Here is a 20,896-nt window from a genome sequence, read left to right as displayed (position 1 = left end):
TAGATATCTCACCTGATCACATTTCTCTCCTTAAATCTGTCTTTTAATATTTTCCTTTTTCCCCCCCATTAAAAAATATTTGTGTTCTTCTTTTAAAGTTAACATGAAGTTACTTTTAATACATGTACAATTATTCTGCCAATGTAAAACTATGCGTTTTGAGTGTTTTCTGTTAGAACGGTGTCGTGTTAGCGGCCCCGAAGTTAATAACTAATGATGTAACGGAAGTGAATCAATCAATCAAAACTAACTTTAGCTGGACAATGACTTTATTCCAGAGCTGCTGTAAAGCCAAAACAATCTCTGTCACTGTAATTTCCTATTACCACTGTAAAGCTGCTTTGAAACAATCTATATTGTTAAAAGCGCTATATAAATGAAAGTGACTTGACTTGACTTGACTTACCGGAACAGGATTTAGAGAGTCACCATGCTCTTTTGAAGCTGAATTGTCCTCCTCTAATTCGCTGTCTGAATCAATAGAGGGCAGGTCATCTGTCTCTGAGGGAAAAGCAGCAGATAATGTCATGTGTTATCTGGATTACATAACAAGCCGGTGCATATTAAACTATAGTTATGAACATCTAGAACTGCAACCGCAAGGTTTTGATTGTACGAGAACATTTTTACATCATTCCACATTCCTGACAGCACTTATCAAGTAATAAACACACTACACTTGTTGAGTAATATGAACTTTAATACTCTTTAACTAAGAAATAATAAGGAAATCAAAACTGTATATTCTTTACTACAACCAAGCTAACTTCTATTAAATTCTGTCATCTAGAGCAACTGCATATTGTATTTTTTGGGATTTCATCTGATATTGTTCATTTTATGATTCAACATATGTATTTAAAAGAGTAAAGATTTTTTGTTGCTTGCAATGTCAGGCTAGTAGTTCACATTTTTACATGCCAACTGCCCCAACACGCAAACATTTTTTTAATTATACTTTTTTTTTTTAGATTCATAATTTTACATTTCTAATGTGTGATTTATAATTATTACATTTACTTTAAATTATTTAAAAAATCTTTATTTTTTTTATTTTTTTACATATGTTTCCCTATTAAACTTTTTTTCCCTTTTTTTATTTTTATTAAAAAAATATTTTTTTATTTTTTTGACAATTTTCAATAATAGCCAGAAATTATAGAAGGCAACTCTAAGACAGCCATGAGTTCCATAAACATCTAGAAACTTATGGCAATGTATCTGTGTTAGCCAGTCAGATAATTTAACCTAGTCGACAAGCAAAATTCACAACATTTTAAATTGTGCAAAGCAAAAATATGCGTACATGATCAAAAATATGCGTACATGATGGCCCAAAACGCTGTCACACTCGCCTTGGGCCAGCAAGCCACCCTTAACGTTGAACCCTGAAACTACGGGTCAAATTAAACTCCTGGGTTGGCACGATAGCCTCATGGGCAGCGTACTGACATATGCCGCCGTTGTGCTTCGGGTGACCCGAGTTCGAATCCCGGCTCGTGGACCTTTCCCGATCCCGTCCCTCTCCCACCTCGCTTCCTGTCCACTCTATACCATCCTATCACAATAAAGGCAAAAATCACCCAAAAAAATGGTGTATTCATATTATGTCCTTGTGTTGCGTGTGCGTGTTTCTCTCCCCGCTTTTCTGGTTTACTTTCACTTTCTTAGGTACCCCGTGATTGGTCCAGTAGTCTGTCAATCTCCATATTAAGCCGCTGAAGTCTATCGCCAATGGGAAAAGATCACCTCAGATAAAAGAGCATGCCAGACCGCTCTCTAGAGACGCCGCTTTTTGGTCGATGTCTGTCATTTTCCCACATTATCCTGCTGTTTATTGTTGTAAACCCTTTTGTTTGTGTTGCTTGACTTGAGTGTATGTTTAAAAGCCATTCTTGTATTTATTTCTTCCCCTTTGTATGTAACATAGTTTGTACAGTGTTCACACGGTATGTTACTAGGCCTGGAAGAGGCGGACAGGTAAGATAGTCACGTGACATACACTGCAACACGTAGAGGTTTCAATTTGTGTTGGTACATTAGGTTAGGGGCGAGTGCCACCCCATGTACTTTTGGTTTTGGAGTAGTCAGTGAAGACTTATTTCTTTTCTTTCTTAATTTTTCTTAGTTAGGTTAAAGTCAGACTTCGTTTGGTTTTGTTCTTTTCTTTTCTTTGGCGCCGCCTGCATCCCCTCTTCCTCCTTGTAGTATTGTTAATCCTACAAAATAATGTAAATAACCACTGTACATATATTTATATTCTTTGTGGGTGTTTTTGCTTCACTCTTACCAATATAACCTTTTTGTAGTGAATAAATGTATCTGCTTATTGCACGGTATTCCTATGGACTTGTGGTTCTTTGTACAGCACACCACTCAATTGAAATGTTAGACCCGTGTACCTCTAGACTATTGCATAACAATTCATCATCAAAAGCAACCCTGTTCTCACCTACGCCAGTGCTGAACATCCGCAGACTCCTGTGATAATCAACAGGATGTTGTCTGTGCGCTCTGGGCCGATGTGGTGCCTGTGTGACAGTCAGTCGAGGAGGAGGAGGATGACTATCATTGTCTGCTTCTTCCTCTTCACTGGAGCTCCAGGCAATGTGCACCGGTTCATCTGTGCCAGCATCTCTTTTCCCTTAAATCAATACATTTATTCAGCAAGGACGCATTTCATTTATCAAAAGTGTTTACAAAAGATTTCTATTTCAAATAAATGCTGTTCTTTTCAACTTCCTATTTATAAAAGAATCCTGAAAAATATGTGGCAGCACAAATGATTTCAACATTGATCATAATAAGAAATGTTTCTTGAGCAGCAAATCAGCACATTAGAATGATTTCTGAAGGATCATGTGACACTGAAGACTGGAGTAATGATGCTGAAAATTCAGCTTTGATCACAGGAATAAATTACATTTTAAAATATGAAGAGCTCAGATGCAAAAGCCTCTAAATGCCATCTGAAATTTTCTTCTAGAATGATCATTTTTATCAAGCTTGTAAATTTAAGTTCAGTAATTTCACTTAAATGACAATTAATAGGTAATCTTCATTGCTATTTAAGTGAAATTACTGAACTTAAATATATGAGTTTGATCAAAATGATCATTCTAGAAGAAAATTTCAGATGGCATTTAGAGGCTTTTCCATCTGAACTCTTCATATATTCAAATAGAAAACAATATATTAATATGTATTAAATTTAAATAATACTTCATAATATTAGTTTTACCAACAAACACATTTTTTTTATCTTATCAAGCCCTAAATTTAATAGTAGTCTAAATATATGGAACAGAATATCTTATTGATGATATTGTTGCACTTCTCATCTAATAAAAAATCTCTGAATGACTATTAATTCACACTTTATAGATTGAGCAATCGGTTGTGTTACCGGAAACAGACGCCAGCGCCACATTATGTGCATTTCTGCTCTTCTTCTCTGATGTTTGCAGCTTCTGAAATACAAACACACGACGTTCAGTGCATGTGTGTAGAAGAGCAACAGCACGACGTGATGTCTACACACCTGGACGACAGATGTGTCCAGGAAACTGTCCCCGCATCTCTCCCAGCTCTTGGTGGCAGGAGTGGATGTTCTGGCAGAGGGTTTTCCCGCCTTTCTGAAAGTGTCCTTCAAATCGTCTGGGAATAACACACACCTCATGTCCAGGTTTCTCTTACGCTGAAACCACATACACACAAACATGGATATGGATATGGATTATATATATATATATTAGGGGTGGAACAATATATCGTGTCACAATATATCGCAATACAAAAATGCAACAATATGTATCGTGGATAGTTCACCCAAAATAAAAATTTACCCTGTGAGAAGTTTTCAGAGTCAGTACTACATTAAACTACAATATATTATGTTGAATATAATGTATAATAATGGGGGAATATTAGTGGGTCCTGATAATGCTTATGTTATAAGTCTTATGTTACCAGTAAAAAGTGGCCTACATTATTTTGCAAGCATATACGTCTAAAATAATTCTGTATTTTCAGGTTCAGAATCATGAATATATTTATTCTGGTGTCACCACTGTCCAAGCCTATTCATTTACACCCATAATGTTATATCAAATTTAGCATTTAATCAACAGTAAATTTTTTCTTAACCTTTTATTATATGTCTTGGAGTATCGCAATAATATCGTATCGTGATATGTATCGAATCGTGAAATTAGGGTATCGTTACACCCATATATATATATATATATATATATATATATAAATAGTTCACTTTACATTTTTTTTGTTAATTTAGACAAAGGGAGGTCACTGGAAATTGGGTTAGTAGTTTTGATTTTATTTGATTAACATTTTATGGTCACTACATCATTTTCAACGTATGTTATTTCAGTTTGCATGACAACAATTTTTCTAAAATATGGAAAATATTAATACAGAATAAGGAAAGTTTTTACTGAAAATGTATATTAATATATTGGTCGCTTTAGTTTTTCTATCTCTAGCTTAATTTTGTGATTTATATTTCTAGTTCTACGTTGTTTTCATTAAGTTACTTCTGCATGTTGTGCAGTGGATAAATACACTACGAATGGAATGACAGCGAATCAAAGTAACGTTATACAAGTGGTTCTCCCAAACATCTACAAAGTGTGTTTACAAAGTGTTTATTGATCGCTTACCTTGGCCATCATGTTATAACTTAATTTTTCCTCAAACAGTGCATATTATAACTGTTTACATTGTTGGGCTGTAGTTCACTAAACTACACGGTCAGTTTCTTCTTCGGTTCGTCTCTCCCGCTCTTTTAGTTTAGTACGCTGCGCACTACTGACACCTGGCGGTCATCAGAGTCATGTAACGCTCGCAGGCTCAGCACTGCCATTGCATTATGGAACTCCAACGCTGCCAAAATATATACATAAATACATAGTACAAATAATACATAATTACACAGTACAAAATCGATGCAATGGTTTTTAATCATCATTATGAACTAACAAACAGTTTTTCTTTTCAAAGACACCCTACTCTGTTCTCTTAAGACGTTTGTTCATATGAAAATAAATTGAAAATCAATAAAATACAAACTGCAAATAATATGCCTAATGTTCCCTTTTCCATAAAACGTGTTGATTTGTGTGATGTCAGCTGTTATGAAAAAGTTTTTATTTATTTTTTTATCCCCTTAAGAGAGTCTCAGGAGTTGTATATTTTGTATATTTCTATTATTTTAAGGATCACATCCTCATTTGATATGTAAGAAATGTTGTTGGTGTCCCATGTAAGATATTTAAACCACTTAAAACAGTGGTATGCACAATCTCATAGATATTAAATAAAGCATGTCTACAATTAGTGGACAAAACGGATCGTTTTACCCTAAATAAATGGCAACTTCTTCATAATAAAAACCAATAATTTCTTCCTTTTGAAAATGAAAGGGTTTTATTAGTGCAAGTCTATCCATATCTTCAGAGATTTAAAACAGCAAGTTAAACAAAAAACAAAAAAAAACATTTAACATAGTTAGGGTTTTTTTTTTTCTTCTTTTTTATTAAATATGTAAAAAGCAGGTCAAGTTATTCACAAATAAAATGCAAACATGCAACACATTTGGGGAATGCATAAGGGGAGATACTGTGAGGGAAATAAAAAAAAAACATTGTCTATTTATAATTATTAACAGTACATATGTTTACATTCCTTTTCATTGTACACAATAATAAATGACATAAGCGTTGACCTGTGGAGAATATTGACGAGTATCAGGAGATCACGAGAATGTTTTCTGTTCAGAAGATTTTACGCTAAAACCTGTGCTTTAGAACGACAGTTAAAAAAATTCTTCAATATGCATTGTTTTCTTCAGATGATGGCCGTTTTTTTACTGTACATATAAAGTTAAACATGTTTAGACACAGAATACCGATTGCACAGTTCAAATGAAATGCTTCCTATCAAACACTGTGATTGGCTTCCACCTCTGTGAAGTTGAGACACATTTAGCCAAAATAAAAATAAAAATTATATATATACTGTATGTAGTAATCTAATAAGGTGAAAAACAGAGCAACGTTTCCAAATGAAATGCAGAATGCATTATATTCCAATGCAAAATTTACTATAGTAACCAATGGTCGGGAATCTAACAGGAGGTTTTATTTCACAAATGGTATTGGTAGCTCTTTAAACTACTCTTATTGCAGTATTTTTGTATGATTTGATGTCGCATCTAAAAACAAACGGCTTAAGAAATCAATTTTCTTTCATCGGTGTAGTGAGATGGAAAAAGTACGGTAAAGTAAAAAACCAAACGTGGTTGCTGCGCGGTGGTCGTTATCAAGGGCTTTACACGGACAAGATTCACCATTTAAGCTGCTGTCAGATACATGTTCATAATAGTCATGATGCAATTAAACAGGGCTAATGAAGAAAAACAGAAAATTGGACAAAAGACACCTTTGAATATTTGGCCACTTTGTCTCACTTCTTCACCACCAGAGAAAATGAGAAATAAACCGTCATGAGTTTGAGAAAGTGAACCCAAAGTAGTTTTCTGACTGAGTGCATGTGTGTTCAGTATTCGTCCTGTGTGTCGTCAGGAACGTCCTCCTCCTGAGCCGGAGCCTCATGTTCCTCACCGCTGGCCTCCTGCGCACACACACACACACACACAGTTGTTTGTTAGTCATTTAGGGGGATCTTGGCATTTTAGATAATGTCAGTTTGTCCTAGTATAGTAGTTTAACAACATATCTTAAATCAGTCTTCGTGACAAACTGCACTACATACGCGACAGAAGCACTGGATGTGAAGGGGTCATAGCACAGAAAACAAGATCAAATGGGTCCTTCTTACTTATGAATCATACTTATGAAGTTATGACCGATTTGATGTACATCTATTCAGTATTGAATTAAAAGTTAAATAAAAAATTGTTTTATAATTCCACTGTTATGTCTTTAGGAAGGTGATATCTAATCTATGAGTTACATGAGTTCCAGGTGCGACTGTTGATTGATTATTTTTGTGATGATTTCTTGTTATTAATGAATTGTTACACGTTTCCTACCATAGGCTCATATTTAATCATTTGTTTATTTATTTTAATGTATTATTTTATTTCTGTAATGGGTTTTTTTTTTTCATTTTGTAATTTTAAGTATTTTGTGTCATTTATAATGATTACATTCTAAGCAATTTCCTATAATTAATTTTATCATAATTTTATTAAAATATGTGTGCCGTGCTGCTGCAGAGGATTGCTATTTTGTCATTTTTGAAACTGAGCCAGACAATGTTTACCTATTTGTTAATCGAATAAAACACTTCAACAATTTAATCCAGTCTTTAAACTAATTTCTGGAGATTTTTTATTTTATTTATATACACCTTAGACTTAGTGTACGTGTTCTACACACCGGTAACAATTGTGACCAGAGATAAAACTCATTTTTTCATGGACTTTTCAAATATTTTTTTTTACATTATTAACATTGAATGTTTAATATACTTACAAATAACCACACAAACTCATATATGTCATCACTTGGGATTAAATGGGTTAAAGTTTGAACTAAAGTAGTAGTATGCAGTATGTTAACAATAACAGGTCATTTATAGAAAAATATCCTGTTTAATTCTGATTGTCAGATAGAGGATAAAAGAAACAACAAAGAAAAACTGAATTATGACCGTTTTTTTGACCTTGTCCAAAATCATAAGTGGACATCGAGGGAAAATGCTACATTAGTTTGGAATATGACCAAAAAAAAAAAGGTAAAATTAATTAATTAATTAATGCATACATAAAAGAAAGTTGTGTTGTCTTATAAAAAGAAAATATAAAATAATAATAAAACACCAACAATATATGGTGTGGTTTTATTAAAAGATAAAAATAATAATAAAAGGTGTGATGTTTTATTAAAAGACAATAGAGCAAAAAAAGTAATGTAATAAATACACACATACAAAAATAGGTGTGATGCATAATAATAATAATAATAATAATAATAATAAAAAGGTGATGTTTTATTAAAAGTAAAAAGTACAATATATAAACAAACATAAAGTGTATGCTCACTGTGCTGATGACAAAACCCCCACAGGAAGCACTAACCTGGTCGTCTGCTGAGTACAGCACTTCCATGAGTCTCTCCACGAAGGGCCCGTTGTCCTGGCCGTGATCCTGACACAACAGCTCCACCTCTCTCAGCTTCCCGAAGTAGAAATCCCGCTCCTTCTCCACTCCTTCTAGTGCTAGCTTTAATGTATTGAGCTACAGCAGTGGAGAGACACAACAGTTCAGTGTAAATGGACTGTAAAAGCTGGTTATTGCTTTAGAGACATGCTTTTAAACAACATAACTCTTCATTGAGTAGATGCACTTCTACTTCCTGTTTTAGCAGCCTTTTCAGAATTTTATTAATTTGTATGATCCAATAAAAGTCCTTTACTTGTTTATTGTACATAATTAACAATGCATTACTTTTTTATGGATGAAAGCCTTGATGCAAATGATTTCAAAAAGTTGTGTCTAACAAGGCAGCTCACTAGGTGCCCAGAAATGCTTTATAGGTCATAACGTCTATAAAGATGCACATGATGTCATCAGATTTAGAATGATGCCTATAATACCATACGAGCATCTAGAAAGATGCCGATGATGTCATGAGAACATCTAGAAAGATACCTATGTCGTAAGAAAGAACATTAGAAAGATGCCTGTCGTAAGAACATCTAGAAAGATACCTATGTCATAAAGAGATCTAAAAAGATGCCTATGATGTCGTAAGAACATCTAGAAAGATGCCTATGATGTCATAAAGAGATCTAAAAAGATGCCTATGTTGTAAGAACATCTAGAAAGATGCCTATGATGTCAGAGCTCTAAAAAGATGCCTATAATGTCGTAAGAACATCTAGAAAGATGCCTTATGATGTCATAAAGAGATCTAAAAAGATGCCTATGATGTCGTAAGAACATCTAGAAAGATGCCTATGATGTCATAGAGCTCTAAAAAGATGCCTATGATGTCATAAGAACATCTAAAAAGATGCCTATGATGTCATAAGAACATCTAGAAAGATACCTATGTCATAAAGAGATCTAAAAAGATGCCTATGATGTCGTAAGAACATCTAGAAAGATGCCTATGATGTCGTAAGAAAGAACATTAGAAAGATGCCTGTCGTAAGAACATCTAGAAAGATACCTATGTCATAAAGAGATCTAAAAAGATGCCTATGATGTCGTAAGAACATCTAGAAAGATGCCTATGATGTCATAGAGATCTAAAAAGATGCCTATGATGTCGTAAGAACATCTAGAAAGATGCCTATGATGTCATAGATCTAAAAAGATGCCTATGATGTCATAGAGATCTAGAAAGATGCCTATGATGTCATAGAGATCTAAAAAGATGCCTATGATGTCATAGAGATCTAAAAAGATGCCTATGATGTCGTAAGAACATCTAGAAAGATGCCTATGATGTCGTAAAGAGATCTAAAAAGATGCCTATGATGTCGTAAGGAACATCTAGAAAGATGCCTATGATGTCATAGAGATCTAAAAAGATGCCTATGATGTCGTAAGAACATCTAGAAAGAGGCCTATGATGTCATAAGAAAGAACATTAGAAAGATGCCTGTCGTAAGATCTAAAAAGATGCCTATGATATCGTAAGATCTAAAAAGATGCCTATGATATCGTAAGATCTAGAAAGATGCCTATGTCATAGAGCTCTAGAAAGATTCCTATGATGTTGTAAGAGGATCGAAAAAGAGGAGTATGATGTCGAAAAAGGATAAGAACATCTAGAAAGATGCCTATGATGTCGCAAGATCTAGAAAGATGCCCATGATGTTGAAAGAAGCCTACGTCGTAATAAGATTTAAAAAGATGCCTTTTATGTCGTAAGAACATCTAGAAAGATGCCTATGATGTCGTAAGATGATCTAGAAAGATGAAGGAAGAAGGAAAACGGCACACTAGGTGCTGTCTAGGACTATAGGCTTCAATGCCCAAAAATCCCATCTAGCTCACTAAACGCCTAAAAAGCTGTCTAAGTAGTGTATCAAGTATCAAGGCTAAAATCAATGCAAGAATACATTCAGACAAATATCTTCCAAACTGATCTACTAAAATAGCATCTTATCTCACGGTCTCGTTCAGCACTTACAGCTATTATGTTCTTGATTGCTCAAACAGTCTATTTAAAGAGTTTAATAGTGTTAATAGGGTTAGGGGTGTCCACCTGTTCGCCTAGTTGTGTTACTTGGGCTTCCAGCTCCTTCTCTCCCTTAGCGGGTGTCGATGACATCACAGGAATCTTTTTGGCAGAGGAGGGTCGGGAGGTGGAGGTGGAGGTGGAGGATTTAGGAGTTGAACTGGCTGATCTAGTAGCTCCTGCACACAAGTTAACAGATGCCATGATGCAGGAGGCTCAACATTTAGTAGATGTCAATTTGCCAGTTGATTAATTATGATTGTTAATGAATCACGAGCAGCCCGAACAGACCTGCGGTGGGAGAGCAGGCGGCATGGAGGGATTTCTTTGGCAGGTTGAAGATCTGCTCCCCGGGATCTGGAGGGGGAATGGCATCCTGGCCCTGTCTGGCCTGGACCGGGTCGTACTCCTTCCCGTCGTAGTTGGCGTCGAAGAACTTCTTGAACCACTGAATGAAGTCCAGGTTGTCTTGAAATCGCCCCTTGACGAGCTTCTCCACGGGGATAATCTGAGAGGAAGGGGAACGGGATGTGAGTGTAAAGGCCCTTGCACATTCGCGTCCGACATTTTCGCACGTTAAAAAATCAATACGACCTCACGTTATGTCAATCATGCTTACACACTGCCTACGAAACTTTCGTCCGTCAAAAAAACGGACGTTTTTCGCATCAGTAGCAAGCATTTCGAATGGTGTTTTGACAATTCAGAGCCAACGAATCACGAATACGGAAAAACGCATATGAAAATTTCGGACTCAGTGTGCAAGGACCTTAAATAAAAAAAAAAAAATCTACTTAAATACAGATGATTTATAGTTATTTAGTTAAATCAGGGTTTCACAAACTGGGGTTTGCAAAACTCTGGGGTTTCCTGGTGGGAAATGCAGGGAATTGGTGCTAATAATTGATGAAACCATAAAAAATACTAATTGAAAATCTATTTTATCATAAAAACAAAACATTTTAGAAAATATTTGTTTACCTGCACGTCATGTGAAAATAAACCGACTCTGAATGAGTTGTTAAATATTAACTTCAAATCTCAAGTAAACTTCAATGTGTGGTTGAAATCTCTTAAATCTCATCAAATAAGTGGTTTTAGCCTTTTAGGCGTTGTAAAACAGCATCGTTTTTCGGAAATGGAAAAAACAGTCCTGGGGTTTTTGGGGTCTTTCATGCATTTTCTAATCAGATAAAACCACAACTTTCTTTCATGCTAAAAAAATGTACTTTCCTCTGGTGATTTTGATCAGATTTTTATTTCCGTAACCCAACGCTGTGGTCCGTTCAGCGGTTACGCCCTCGTGCTCGTCTCACCTTGTCAACATTCATCCTCTTGAAGGAGGCCTGCAGGAGTTTGAAGTTGTGGATGTATTCATGCTCCAGCTTGGCCTGGAATTTCACCTTCTTAAGACTGATACAGCCGGGAAACAGCATGTCCATGAACTGGCAGTACGCTGCTCCTGTAACGGTCATGCGCAAATGATTCGCTGGGCGAACAAGGTTTTGCTGACAAGACAATCTGTAGGACTCATTCTGCATCTTTCACATCTCCAAAACTATCAACCAGATTTAGATTCGGTTTCACGTTCATCTAATAGTGGAATTTCCTCTGAAGTAAACTTAATCTGCTCCATCAGAAGGACTAAAACAAGGGCACTTAAAAGGGAGGACGCATTTGACGCCAAGGACGTAATTTAAAATGCCTGTGCGACGTCATGTAAATCAATGTCTTCAGCCCGTCTAGGTAGACCTGGACCCGTTCCAGAGGATATTCGGTGTCTCTGAGATCTTTAAATACATCTGGCCTGAACTGTGCTTATGCTGAGCTAAATTAAGCTCCATGTGATGTCATGCTAAAGCATAGAAGTCTTATGTCGCAAAGATCTACCGTTTGATATCACTAGTCAACGTTCAAACAAAATTTCGACAGATGACTTTTAATGACTCAATTGCATGATTAATGGATAAAGATTAGAATCATTTTATAGATATTGGTGAAGCTCATAACAATCCTTGGCATTTACAAATTCATAAAAAAAACATTTAGTCCTATTTTCGAGCAAAGCAAACTATTTAACTTGAAAATAACTATATTTATTAAGATATAAGAATTTGTCATTTATTATTGAATCATATTTTTAAAGATTTCATACATTTCCATGACTTTTCTAGGTCTGTAAATCACAATAACCTGGTAAAGATATATATCCCAAAACTATAAACTACTTATACATAAGCCTATTTTTACAAATATAAATAATGCTATGTGTGCAATGTCAGTATTTTTTAGCTGAATTATTGGGGTTTATTAGCCAATATTTACCATTCACCAACATAATTCCTGTTATAGAGTTCATCAAACTCCTTCAGAAATCCCATTTCTCTGTCAAACTAAAATCACACAAAGGATTGAACTGATCGAGAATTTCACCTGAATGAATTTCAAACAACTAATTAAATAAATGGAAACGACACTTAATCATAGCGGTCATCAAAAGTATCATTTCAGATTAAAAGTAAAAGTACTTGATGAAAGATGAGGACTAAATGAATAGTTGACAAATAATATTTTTTATTAAAATGAATCTTTTTGTGTTTTAGATGACCTTTTAGCTATTTAAATAGTCCTGTGGTATGAAAAATGTCCATGTAGTCTCATGAAAAATATTAGACAGTCATAAAAAAATTGCATGTATAATAATTATAAAAGGATTAGATTAAATTGTTTAAAATTAAATATAGCATGTAACATCACACACAATACATTTAATGCTATAAACCAGTGTTATTTTAGTATCACTGAGATACTACTATAGTTATTATTTTTAATCATTTCTATATATTTTCCATTTTAATTTTATATAGACATATTAAATTAGACTATTAATAGTTAATTCGTTTTTATTTCAGTTTTAGTAATTTTTTTAATAAAAAAAATGTTACTTGGCTTTTTATATTTTATTTCATTTCATTTCAAGTAATGATTTTTTAAAATGGTTTTAGATAAATATAAAAACCCTGGTACAAACACTATTATTAGACGACGCGAAGCTTTACATGTTTGTTTGGCTGTAATAAAGAAGTTCTCGTTTAATGTATTTAAAGCATTTTACTCTATTCCCAGATTTATAAATCATGGCTGTTTTACCTAAAGCAGCTGAGAATTTACCACAGCTTTACAGAGCAGACAAACGCGTTACACAAATATTTAAAGGTAGCAGCAGCCGCCCTACGGCCGAGCAGACGGGCACTAGCGAAATGCCTTAGTGTAAATCCTGTGGGATTATTGGTCTTTGAGTCTAATGAGTGTCAGTGGTAGTTTAAGTTGGGAGGTTCAAATACCTGATGACAGCTGCTCCACTTTAGTGTAGTTTAGACTGACCAGATCGTTCACCCAGGCCGTGATGTCATGCCTGCTCATAGTCTCCTGGGTGATTGAGGTAGAATACACGTTGACCGCCATCCCCCAGCTGTGGACGAGACACATCATCATCATCATCAACATCTGAATCATGTGCAGATGTAGTGAAGGACAGCTCTAAGTCTGGACGTCACTATCAGCTCTGCTGTTGACTGAGCAATTTACAACGCATACTACTTACAGAACACTATAACAGGAGGATGTACCAAATCTAGTTTAATTCCCATTCACACCAAGAATGATAACTATTAAGATTACTATAGTAGAGTCCACAGTAACGCTGCAGTTTTGTCCTCTGCCGCTTTAAATGCTTGAGCTCTTTGAAATCATGTGGATTCTGATTGGCTGTCAATGTTTTTATCGCTTATCAGCTGGAAAAAAAAGTGATTCCAACGATATTGATTCTCTGCGCCGTTCTCGTTACAGTTGTGATGTGATTTTAGTAGAACGATTTTTAGAAGCATATCTTTATTGTTAGTGTCCTTGGTGTGAACGGGCCTTTAGTCTGCGCAACTATATAATACTTTGTGACTAAAAACATAAAACTGTGCAACTGCAATGCATTTGGAATATTTCTAATACTTAGAAACTAAACTGACACAACAAAAGGCTTATGATTTACATGTTACTGAATTTAATCTCTTTACTGAACTTTTCCTGCTATCTAGCAATGCCCAGTGTTGCCTGTAAACACGTTGTGACATGATCCTAATGTCAACTAGTAAATCAGCTAGGATATCTCATGGTATAGGCGACAGACAGAGCACTCCACAATGCTAACTTTTGAGCTTTCTTTGTTCTCATACACAATTGTGTATGTCAAAAAATTCTAATGAAAAAGGTTCAATAAAGTACTTTTTAATGTATGCACAAATACAGTCATTTTCAGCTGTTAATACACAGTTTCTGATGTTAAAGCAGACAGTCTATGTCCTTGAAAAGCTGCTGATGTGATGATAGATTTGAAACATTTTCTCAGTTTAGCACAAAACAATTTATTTGATTGAGTAAAGCAAACTAGGGATGCACCAATATTAAAATTCTTTGCCAACATGATATAAGTTGATAATTAATTTCCTGTTATGGCTGAAAACCTATTTATGACCGGTACTAAAAATCTGAACTATCTTGTATAAAAATTAATAAAAGCAAACTAAACTCTTACATCTGTCTTGTCAATGTAAAATCAACGATCCAATGTTTAATTTAATTTAGGCAACTTTATAATACACAGATAGATTTTTTTTTTTTTTTTTTTTTTTTTTTTTTAGAAAGTTAAACAGTGGGACATCTCTTTAATAATTTTATGATAGCAAAAATAATCACACACACACACAAAAAAAAAAAAAAAACTCACAAGCATTGAAAATTAATCAGATTATAATGGACATGGTCCTGAAATATAATGAATCCCAAGTACAAACTGATTGCTAAATAATAATAATTTTAAAACTATAACAAATTAACACTGTCTGTCCACATCCAGTTATAAAATATCACAATTAAGCATAAGAACATATCAACCAATTTCAGATCTATTCAGAAATATCCACATCAATCCCATTTCCCTTGAATTCCTAGTGCATCATTATATGAATAATGAACCGAATCCCTCAAGAAAACCCACATCCCTTATTCAGGATATCTTTTAAAACTCTCTCCAGGATGACAAATCCACCTCCTTATTAATTTCTCCTGGCTTTAATGAGCTTAAAAGCGCATTGCATTTCCAGACATAAGTGCTTTTGTGCCTAAAGAGCAGATTCATCTAAATTTAGCAGGGAAGATAAACAGTTTAGAGAGATGTTGGAATGAAGGGGGAGGGAAAAAAATCACTGTCAACAAAAGCCATCAACCCAAACCATGTTTATAGTCCCGTAAAACACGGATTTTTTTTTTTTTTAACTCATGCACTAAATATTACCTGGTATTAGGCACGATATGCACGACACAACCGACAATCTGAACACATTTTGGGGTTAGGATGAAATGAATTACATTACGCAATGGCTGACTGCTTCGTGAACATACAGGCCATGCACTGTCAAAACCTGGGAAAGCACCCTGTCAGCCTACATCCCAACATATATACATCCTAAAACATATGCGTAATGTTTGGGGGAAAACCCTCAAAGCACGAACGCGTTCCCTAAAAAGCTTTTAACATGGTTTCTTGATGATTGCACCATCGGGAAAACGCCATAGCTGGCTCAGGAAAAGCCCCACCAATAACGGTAGATGTAACGCAGCCATAATGGGAGTTTGGGGTTCCCAGAGCGAGTGCAATGGAAATGCGTGGATTTAAACGAATGATCTTGATATTTTTCGGCTGAATGCATTGATAGTAGCTCGTTTAAAGCGGGTTTTCTTTGTAAAGCGGCCGGCGGATGGTAATGGCAGTGGTGTACCTGTAGGCGCGCTCTCCGCGCACTGTGTTCTTTCTGTAGGGAATGATGTTGGTGCCGTTGTTATCCGGAATGATGTCGTTGTTGTTCTCTCCATTGGGGGACAGAGCTTGGGTCGGACCGGGCATTTGGCTCTGTGAAATACTCGCACGGACTAGGAAAGGGACGTCGGGGATGTTCCCTGCCGTCTGCCTGCTTAATGTTCTCAGTGTAAATCCTGTGTGTGTGTGTGTGTGTGTGTGTAAGTAAGTAATATGGATGTGTGTCTCTCTGGCTCAACAGCGACTTCACAGGTGATTCACGGAACTACAGTCATGTGACTTTGGGAGGGGTACTTCACATTTGAGCCAGGTTGTTAGATTAATTTAGCCTCTTCCTAAATACATAATTATATATGATGTATTATATTTATGAATATACCTTAGAGGTCATCGCTCCTCATAGGACCTAGGAAAAAAACTCATAGGTGTCTTCTAAAGACAGGCCTGCATCTTGGCATAACATTTGTCCATACTTTTTATTGTGATATATTAGTTCACATTTCATGCAAGGGTTAAAAAAAAAAAGTGATATGGGTTGGCACAGATATTCCAATATATGACTAAACTGTTTATATTTCCTGCTACATTTAGATCGACCTGCTCTTTACGCACAAAGTCTGGAAATAATAATATGATGACAAATAATAATAATTTTGAGCAGCAAATCAGCTAATTTGAATGATTTCTGAAGGATCACGTGACACTGAACACTGTAATGTGATGACTGTAATCGTGAAGTAATGATGCTGAAAATTCAGCTTTGATCACAGAAATAAATTACATTTTAAAATATATTCAAATAGAAAAAAATCACAATATACAATATTTCACAATATATTACAGTTTTTACTGTATTGCTGATCAAATAAATGCAGCCTTGGTGAGCAGAAGAGACTTCTTTCAAAGCATTACATATATATTTATATATATATGTGACGGGTCAATGGCTCATTATTCTTCTCTGCATTGCAACGAGCGCTGTGACTTTATTTATTATATACATACACATAACACAATGTTTAGATATGGCTCTTGTTAATGTATATAGTCTGACATCTTTACAATGTAGTCTCTCCAATCAATCAAATCTATGCTTTTTAGAGTCAAAACAGATAGATAAATCTATCCAGGTCATGAGCAAAGGTCTAGTCACTCTGATGAAAGAAGTTCTCGTACTTTTAAACAAAGTGACACTACAAGTGGAAAAACATTAGTGAGGGTATTTCTCATTCTTCAACACGGCTTCATATAAACAGTAAACCAACACTACACTACAGTTTGTCTATAGAAAATGATCACATCTAGAGTAAATTTACAGTGTAATTCATACATAAGATCTATGTGATAAAAAACAAGATATTTTCGGAAAACTTACAAAAGATTAGATGTATATTACTGCACTACTGGTTGAGTATTCAGTGGCTGATACTGGGTTTAGATTCTAGCCTATATAATATGGATATAGATTTGATATAAGCTAATAATACTGTTTAATTAGCAAATGTAATGTACACATGCTGAAATCAAATGAACTCTTTCTTATTTTACACAATATTTCATTTATACAAGTGTGAAAACATATTGTTTTGAAACTTGATAACATGATAATCAAGTGGGTATGACAATTGACTGATGCCAGTAATTTCAAAAATGGCCAAATATTGCCCAGTCTGTCCCAGCCTGGACAATATACTAATCAATAATGTATATAGCACAATACAAAAACTATTGGTCAGCAAAAAATTAAGTGTATATACAGAGGGGTCCAAAAGTCAGACCGCAGTGAAAACTTTCTTGATTTTTAGGGATGCACGATATATCGGCCACCATATCGGTATCGGCCGATATGCGTTTATTTTTAATGTTATCGTTATCGGCCCGATAAGAAAATTTGGCCGATATATTAAAGCCGATAAATAATGGATTATTTTCTTCCGCTGAGACACTTCAGATGCGCTCTGTTCACCATGATGGTTTTTAATTGCTTGAAATATGATTGGAATCAAATACAGTTAAGTGCAACGTGCTGTCATATAGGCTACAATAAATTATAATGAGAAGATTATAATAGTGTGCTTGGGACATGGCTTTAATGGTGAGACTTTTGTTTTTGTAATCAGGCTCTCAACAGTTATATAAACATTTGGATTCAGATTCATCGGACAATATATCGGTTATCGGCTTTCAAATACAAAGAATTATCGGCATCGGCCAAAATTTTCACTTCGGTGCATCCCTACTTTTTTTCCACCCCATTTAAAACTGAAAATAAGCAGCACAGAAAAGTTATGATGTAAAATGAACCAGAAGTATTCTCCACTACTGTAGGCTATTAACCAAATTAAATCAATATCAAAGTAAATTAGTGACATTGATCATGTGACTCTTAGTACAGACAGAATTTTTTCTTCCACTGAAGATTTTGTTGTACTTTCGAAGATCTGAAATCATGCTAGAGATCATGACAGCTCCAGTGCTATAAAAATAAATACTATAATTTTTAAATAAATGCATTTTTAAATGAATTTCACATGCTGATAATATAATTAGCAATGGGAAAACGCAAACTAATGCTCTCAGACTTTTGAACCCGACTGTGGGTCAGGTAAACGTTTCTAAAGAAGCACTGAAATGTTAAACATGCAGTCTTTAAGCTCCTTGTGTTGCAGATTACTGCATTTTTAATTGCACCAGACTGTTCAATTGTCTTTTGTTTGCTTGTTCCCCCCCTCAAGGCAGAGAATGGCTTTGCAGCCTATTTCATATTTTATTTCTTCGTGCAAATAAATTTGTTCAACATGTGGACTAATTGTCTAACATTGATGTAGAAGTTGCACCTTGCATCCTAAACATACTTCTCTAAGAACAGGAAGTGTGTGCTTAGCAAATTAACAACTTCATGTAAATTACAAAAGGAAAAATAATAATAAAACAGTACAAATTTGTGTCAGAAGTAATATTATGCATTTATTAACCACGCCATCATATAAAACATATACCGTGACAGTTTAGGGTCAAAGTTGAGACCATCATGAATGCAGTTCAAAGTAATGAACAGCTGGTGCTACGCTAACGAGCTACTCTGCCTGCATCATCTTTGAACTTAATGACAAAATTAAACATGAATCTATGGTTTCCCATAGGCTCAGTCCAGCCATTGCAAAACCAAACCTCTTCAAAACGAAATCACATTAATTGGTTTAAAGACAGCGCCTGATATAAGCTCGACTCACCCGTGAACTCAACAGTAAATCCGACCAAACCAGCTGCGCTTGTGGACTCGCACCCCACCCTCCAGCGCCTCAGAGAACCAGCAGCACAAAACACCTATCCACCCGACGCCGCTGATTGGCGGATGGCCCTTCAACTTCCCGCTGATTGGTTGATAGATGAATAGCCGTTGTTTTTCTCATTGGCTCCTCCCTTCGTTCAAATGATTGGTTGACGGAAACAACGGATGTTGTCTTTCTCGGCCAATAGGAATGCAGTGCGCTGCTCGTTGAATATGGAATGGTGATTTCCTGATGTTTTTTATGGATCAAGGGAAATGAGTGATGCGTTAATTTATCACGACGGGAAACATGTTTGGATGATAGATAAAAGGCTAATTTTAAAGGAAGAACTTGCCTTTGTTTCACTGTAAGGTTCCTAAATAATGGGGAGCAGACAGTCTAATAAACTAATATTTACAACACATAAAACACATGGCATTATAGTCACTGTGTAGTTATAGCATGTAGTAATTACATATGGCGAGTTAATAAGCCAATTAGGAAGTTTGTCTCACTTTAATAGTTGGCCTTTTAAATGTAAAATTTAGGTGTCTCATTCATTCATTGATAATCGAAAAGCGTCTTGACTGAATACGTTTTGGGGAAGAAAAAAAAGTTTTATCTTTAACATCATTAATCCAATTTAATTAATAGATGTTTAGTTCATTTTGTTTATTTATTCTTTAAGGGATGGTTCACCCAAAACAAACCTCATTGGTTCTCGCTGAAGCTCAAACGTGATGCGTTTCACGAGAATGAACCTCATTGGTTCTCGCTGAAGCTCAAATGTGATGCGTTACATGAGAATGAACCTCATTGGTTCTTGCTGAAGCTCAAACGTGATGCGTAACACGAGAATGAACCTCATTGGTTCTTGCTGAAGCTCAAACGTGATGCGTAACACGAGAACGAACCTCATTGGTTCTTGCTGAAGCTCAAACGTGATGCGTAACACGAGAATGAACCTCATTGGTTCTTGCTGAAGCTCAAACGTGATGCGTAACACGAGAATGAACCTCATTGGTTCTTGCTGAAGCTCAAACGTGATGCGTAACACAAGAATGAACCTCATTGGTTCTTACTGAAGCTCAAACGTGATGCGTAACACGAGAATGAACCTCATTGGTTCTTACTGAAGCTCAAACGTGATGCGTAACACAAGAATGAACCTCATTGGTTCTTACTGAAGCTCAAACGTGATGCGTAACACGAGAATGAACCTCATTGGTTCTTACTGAAGCTCAAACGTGATGCGTAACACGAGAATGAACCTCATTGGTTCTCGCTGAAGCTCAAACGTGATGCGTAACACGAGAATGAACCTCATTGGTTCTCGCGCGTCAAGCGAACATGCTTGAGCTTCTGTTTACCACAACTGATGTGTGCGTTGATGAATGTTTATATGTGAGTAAACGCCTAAGTTCAGTCTGTTCATCATATAAAGCGATAGAGGGACAGAAAGCTCTCAGATTTCATCAAAAAGATCTTCATTTGTGTTTCGAAGATGAACGAAAGTCTTG

At 35.5% G+C, this 20,896-nt stretch overlaps 2 protein-coding genes across 3 annotated transcripts; both read right to left on the bottom strand.

The window, feature by feature from the left end:
- Positions 1–284: 284 nt before the first annotated feature.
- LOC311284538 (uncharacterized protein) lies at positions 285–4,811 on the bottom strand. The gene is made up of 5 exons (XM_084399582.1): positions 4,680–4,811; positions 3,542–3,697; positions 3,407–3,470; positions 2,453–2,644; positions 285–501 (listed from the first exon to the last, which is right to left on the bottom strand). Exons 1-5 carry the CDS (start codon positions 4,689–4,691, stop codon positions 323–325), a joined length of 603 nt encoding a protein of 200 aa, XP_084255708.1. The 5' UTR covers positions 4,692–4,811; the 3' UTR covers positions 285–322.
- Positions 4,812–5,476: 665 nt separating this feature from the next.
- On the bottom strand, positions 5,477–19,483 carry mapre2 (microtubule-associated protein, RP/EB family, member 2). Of its 2 annotated transcripts, none has more exons than XM_084399127.1 (7): positions 19,338–19,483; positions 13,580–13,707; positions 11,552–11,697; positions 10,527–10,743; positions 10,263–10,414; positions 8,123–8,281; positions 5,477–6,651 (listed from the first exon to the last, which is right to left on the bottom strand). In XM_084399127.1, the coding sequence occupies exons 2-7, from the start codon at positions 13,698–13,700 to the stop codon at positions 6,577–6,579; spliced, it is 870 nt and encodes a 289-aa protein (XP_084255253.1). In that variant the 5' UTR covers positions 13,701–13,707; positions 19,338–19,483; the 3' UTR covers positions 5,477–6,576. The 2 variants fall into 2 exon arrangements, with proteins under 2 accessions (XP_084255253.1, XP_084255252.1); XM_084399126.1 differs by lacking the exon at positions 19,338–19,483 and adding an exon at positions 16,067–16,321.
- Between the last annotated feature and the right edge of the window lie 1,413 nt (positions 19,484–20,896).

The sequence above is a fragment of the Rutilus rutilus genome (assembly GCF_951802725.1).
Source record: "Rutilus rutilus genome assembly, chromosome: 24".
NCBI lineage: Eukaryota > Metazoa > Chordata > Actinopteri > Cypriniformes > Leuciscidae > Rutilus > Rutilus rutilus.
The sequence above is the reverse complement of the archived record's forward strand: the minus strand, read 5'-3'. Positions and strand labels throughout refer to the sequence as shown.